This window comes from Galeopterus variegatus, unplaced genomic scaffold (assembly GCF_000696425.1).
Source record: "Galeopterus variegatus unplaced genomic scaffold, G_variegatus-3.0.2 Scaffold7517, whole genome shotgun sequence".
Taxonomy (NCBI): Eukaryota; Metazoa; Chordata; class Mammalia; order Dermoptera; family Cynocephalidae; genus Galeopterus; species Galeopterus variegatus.
The window spans coordinates 124,998-130,970 of NW_007733628.1; the positions used below are offsets into that span (position 1 = coordinate 124,998).

At 34.7% G+C, this 5,973-nt stretch overlaps 1 protein-coding gene across 1 annotated transcript in view; it reads left to right on the forward strand.

Annotated features, from left to right (window-relative positions):
* STPG2 (sperm-tail PG-rich repeat containing 2) overlaps nucleotides 1-5,973 on the forward strand; it is a gene marked incomplete at its 3' end in the record, with an annotated part of 145,085 nt that overhangs the window by 124,099 nt on the left and 15,013 nt on the right. The window contains exons 3-4 of the mRNA XM_008592030.1: nucleotides 710-822; nucleotides 4,268-4,432. Of these exons, the coding sequence (XP_008590252.1) occupies nucleotides 710-822; nucleotides 4,268-4,432 (278 nt within the window). The remainder of the gene's footprint in view (nucleotides 1-709; nucleotides 823-4,267; nucleotides 4,433-5,973) is intronic.

Genomic DNA, 5,973 nt, shown 5'->3' on the forward strand with positions numbered 1-5,973 from the left:
CACATGGGATCCGAACCCTCGGCGGGAGCGCCGCTGTGCTCCCAAGTGGTGCACTCTCCAGTGTGCCACCGGGCCGGCCCCTCGGGTTTTTTAAATCAGTCTTTTAGTGGGCTATCCAAGTATTTCAGATCTTATAATTGCTTACTTTGATAAAATTTGTGTCTTGGATTTGTCAACCTTTTTTTAGGGTCAGGCAATGAAGAAATATTTACTGAGTACAAACCAAGGGAAGGAGCCATTATCAATTACCTGCTGTAAACCCATGTTGAATTCTTTCCACCTAGGCTGTCTTTACAAATTTATATATGCTATTCTCTACAAATAATATATGCTATTTCAAAATATAAGACAATGGTTTTTTGAGGGTGAAAATGTTTTATCAGCTAAATATAACTGCCATTAGCATCTCAACCACATATGATTAAAAGACAAAAGGCTTTAATTTTGTTTTTTAAATTTTCTTTAGGTATTTTTTCTGTTGTTTAGTAAGTCCAGTTCTGTAGGTTCTTCTATTTAATATATATTAACAAAAATTCTGCTCTTACATTAGCATCTTCTAAATGTCACACCTTCTGTGGCTAGCCACTAGTTCTGAAAATATAGTCTCAATTGAGGGTACTAAATGATTATATGTATTTTGAGTATTTTTTTCCTCTGAAATCCTTAGAATCCTAGCTTATCGGCCAGTGATATGATTTCATTTTTATAGGTGGCTATGCACCATTTCTTTCTTTGACTGCCAGAGAAAGTGCTTTTACTGTTGCCTCTAGCACTGAGAAAGCTTTTCCAGGCCCAGGACATTATAATGTTTCAGAAGCACAGGTAAACTTTTAAAGTTATTATTATAATTGTCTGACTTAATAGAAATCATGTTTTCTTTTTCTGATAGACCAAAATGTCATTTTTCATATTTTATTTTCCCTTCATATTATCTTTTTTTTTGCTTTTCAATCTATATTTTGTAATTCAAATAATAGAAAATAAAAGCATGCAATGATGGTTGCCCAATTGGGTGACTCAAAACATTGTTACATTGTTACATGCTGCATGGTCCTTGAGAATGGGAGAATAGGACTCTTGAATGAATTATGACCCATGAAAGTTGTGCAGATGGTCAAGATATGTAGAAAAGGGATGGCAATAGAGTGAAGGAATTGATTTTTGTATCATATGCTAAAGCTATAGTCATTGCCATTGTCTCGTCTGTCTCCTGTTTCTGCACGGTCTTGAGGGTCAGTGACCAGAATATCTTTGATGATCCATTCATGTTCAGAAATAGTGGATATAACTCCAATGTCTTCGTGGTCATAAATGTCATCTTTTATCTTTTCCACATAAATTTTGTGTTTATACATAGTGGCTCCTAGGTGACCCCAGCAGACCTTTTATTCCCCTGTTGGAGGCCTAGATAAAGTCCTTGTTGAGGTATTCAATATAAATTCAAATTGCAGTTTGAATTGCATGATCATAGAGCTTACAGTAATGGCTTTCAAAGAATCAGTTTGAAAAGGTCTTTTTTCACAAGATTTTACTTTTTTTCCAACTAGTAATGTTAATGTTTTTGCAAAATAAAGTATATTTTTATAGATCCCAGCTCTTTAAAAATAGGAATTTTGATCTATTGAAACAGAAGTCAAGTAGTGAATTGGCTATTTAAAAATAAAATCTGACTCATTTTTTTAAAAGAAGACCTCCTTTGTGTAAAAGCTGAATTAGGTTAACTAAGATGCAAACGAGAGATAGGCTCTGTTAATAGTGACTGTGAACAACTGGCATATGAAAAGGGCTGTTGGGAAATCAGTGACTTTCTAAAAAAGTCTTAGCTGATCAATCAAATGCCAACCACATCTTTGAAATGACTGCACTATAACTTTTTATAAGAACCTGTATGATAGAAATCTATCTGAATTAACTGGCTATTAGTTGATAATTTTCTGATTCTGGAGAATCCAGATATGTGGCATGGAGAGCCACAGAAGATTCATCCCAGTGTCTTCTCTGTAATAAACCATGTTTAAAATTAATCTGAGCATAAAACCAAGCTGTTGCCAGTAAACCTACATAAACTTTCCTGGAAATGACCAAAATGTTATTCATGAAAATAATTAATCCCAAGCAAGCTTGGAAGGCTTTTTTTAAAAAAAGTTCATTTCAGGTGTACAAATTTTCCAGGGGCCTGCAAAACGTACACTCTTTATTATTGTTCTACAGCCTTGGGAATTTCTGTCACTAATTCATGTTCTCTTACAGTGCTCTAAGTGCAGTAAATTTTAGTATGAGTTCAAAGTTAAAACTGGCACCTATACTTGTCATCCTCTCTTATTATCCTCTTTTATTAGAATTATGTCTTTGGTCAAGGGTCTTCACTTTCTCAGATGGGGTTTTAAAACCATTTGTTCATAGTAATAGTTAATATTTATTAAATGGGAATTAAGTATAAAGTGCTTCTTTTAATTATTGCATAATTTTTTTCTGTCCAATTTAGTTTAATATAAAAGGAGGCTATAGTCTACAAAACCGGGAGAAACGTTTTAAGAAGTTTATTTCAGATAATCCGGGACCAGCAAGCTATGATCAGTCTTATGCTGGAACACAAGATATCATGAACAGAAAAGTACTGGAGGCTAAAGAGCGTCTTCGATCAGTATGTTGCTATTTTAAATTATGCTACTAATGATATTTCTTTTAGTTAAAATAGAAAAGGTTTAATATTTTATGTGATGTTAGGTACATTTACAAAGCCTTATTATAAAGAAACAATTTAATTTGATCTTGAGGAAGGATTCACTAAATAGTTAAAAAGAATGGGAAAAAACATTCCACACAAATAAAGAATTTGAGGTGTTTTATAGCATGGTTCAGGAAAGAACAAAGTTCTTTGGAACATTTGGAGTATAGCTGGAGAAGAAGGTAGGCGCTGTATTTTGGAAAGTCTTGATACCATTTAAATACTTTTTGAAAGTACTCAGTGGAGTGGAAACCGTTCAGTGCTTTCCTATTTTAATTTATTAATTAATCTCAAGAGTATCACTGAAACTACTTAATAGTCTGTAGTGATAAAAAATAAAATTCTGCCAGTGATAGTATGTTTATAACATGACTGTATATGGGCATGTGTGCATGCAACTACAGCATTTATTTTTTATTCAGAAGCTACAGGGATCAACATTTTTTTTTTTTTTTTTTGCAGCTGGCCAGTATGGGGATCTCAACATATTCTTTTTTTTTTTTTTTTGTCTTTTTTCCGTGTCCGGCAACGGATCGCAACCCTCAGTGTTGCGCCTGTACTGGACCAGGACTGGCAACGGGATCGCAGCCCTCGGTGTTGCTCCTGCGCCTTGCTCAGCCAGTGAGTGGGAACCGGTCTGTATGTGGGATCCGAACCCTCGGCGGGAGCGCCGCCGCGCTTCCCAAGCGGCGCACTATAGCAGTGCGCCACCGGGCCGGCCCCTCAACATATTCTTAATAAGTTAATTTTCCAGATAACCAAATCCTTTAAATGCCAATATTTTTATTTGATCTATTTTATATTATTATTTATAATATACATTTCTCCTTCCTGTTTTTATTTAAATTATAAAATATTTTATATCAAAGCAAATTTTGAAAAAAGCATAATCACCCTAAAATTTCTGACTCTAACATAAGTATTTTGTTAATTTTTACATAGCTTCTTTTAGTATTAAATCTTATATAAATATGACTATACATTTATATGATTTCACATAACTTACATAGCTATATTAATACTTCAATTTTATATTTTCATGGTTCCATTTAGCATTATATCATAGACATTTTCCTGCTACATAATCTGCATAATTAGGATGTTAATCCAAGCACAGGTGATATGGAGACAAATCAGGAGCTGGGAAGGAATAAAGCCAAGAAAGGTTCCTGAAAAACATCAAATTTGTTTTTGCATGGCAGATATTACAAGAGCATGATTGTTGATGTGACTATAGGAATACCTGTTTTTAGAATCAGTAATATTTGCTTTATTGAACAAGATAAATAACTGACCCAAATGAGAGAGTATCCTTGCTTCTTATGTTGGCTTTAATAGTAATGGCATATATTCTCTTGGTTTATAAGATGAGGGGAGACTTGAATTCACTCCTTTAAACCACTTTTACAAAACGTTTTTAGTTTATAATATGAAACTCATTAAATCAATATTTAATAGTTGCCTTTTAGTAAATTTTAATGTTTTTTATTCCCTCTCCTCTTGCCCTTGAGTAAATAATATAAAATGTTTTCCCTACAGAAAATTTCAACAGCACCTGTGGCTACCAGAAATTTTGATGTTCCTTCAATTCCTTCTTATGGACAGTCATATGGTTATCATATTAATGAGGATGGCAGTATTATAAAACACTTTCCACCTGCTAGTGACCCTACAATAGGTCCAGCATATTACAAACCTCAATTTGTAAGTGTAATGCATTTCATATTGACAATGGGAAGATTGTTTATGATTAGACATGTTTTAATTAATGTAACACTAACTTCAGTAACAAACAGACCCCCAAATTTCAGTGGCTTAACAATTGAATTTTTTCCCCCTCATTCACATGGGGCATTCCTAGTAGATAAATGACTTTCCTCCATGTGGAGATTCAGGGACACAGGCTTATCCCATTTGTGTTTCTATGATCTCCTAGGCCCTTGTTGTCATTTGCATCCAGCTGGCAGAAGAGGGTGAAGGATTATGGGTGAGAGGTTTTTGTAGGCCAGGCCTAGGAGCTAACGCTCAGTCACATGGCCATAGTTAACTGCCAAGGAGGCTGGGAAAGATAGTCTAACTGTATTTCTAGGAAGAAGAAGAAATAGGTGTACATTACTAGAAGTCTTGCCACAATGTATAATCATATGTAATATGTAGATATCCTTTTCCTGCATTTGGAATCAAAACAGAGCATTTTATTTATAAAATAATTTGAATCAGAGTGTAAGCATCATTTGTTTCACAAATGAGTGTAAAAAAAGATAAGGAACTTGTCTGTCATTGAAATATCAAACATAATATAGCAGATCCATCTTATCCAGAGTTTAAACTTTAAACCAGGCCAGAGTCGAGTCAAGATTTCATTCAACCAGTTGAAATATATGGGTTATCCATAAATATAGCTTATGAATACAGATAGTATGTCTGGTTTTACTCAATTACAAGCCAGAAGTACATAGTATTTAAAACCTATTGTATTTTTATACTTACATGAGATCTGGAAGAAGTAATCCTAGTGAGTAAAATGGCAAAAGTTAAGCATAGATTTAAGGAAAAGCTTAAGAGACACCTTGGGCAAAGAAAAGGCATTCTCAGGATTGGACTTGGCTTGATCTTCATTCGCAATATTCTGTAGTTATTTGTTGGTACATGTCTCTATCTCTGGGCTTAGGCTCAAGCACCTTCAGTAACCATTTGGTTTGTGGCAGTAGGTATACTGGGAAGCTTTGGGGGTCTTAGATTCTCTGAATTATTAACATCGTTTTTCTTAAAATATTTTTATTGCAATTTATATAATATATCAAACTTATAGATAGTACAAAAATAATAGTGAATACCCATATACCTTCACCCAGATATAACACATGTTAAAAATTTGTCTCACACTTGAATTGCTATATTTTAAAAGAAATATATGATTACAGTTTTTAGCCCCTGCATTCCCCTCTATCCATCCCTCTCCCTTTGCCAAAGTAAATACTAAACCTTGATTATATATTCATACATGAAAACCAGTTTTTTTATGATTTAAAAAATTTAACGGGCCAGCCTGGTGGCGCACTGGAAAGTGTGCTGCTTGGGAGTGCGGCGGTGCTCCCGCCGAGGGTTCGGATCCCATGTGGAGACCGGTTCCCGCTCACTGGCTGCGAGCGGCGCGGGCGCAACACCGAGGGTTGCGATCCCGTTGCCGGTCAGTAAAAAAGACAAAAAGACAAAAAAAAAAAAAAAAAAAAAAAAAAAAGGGC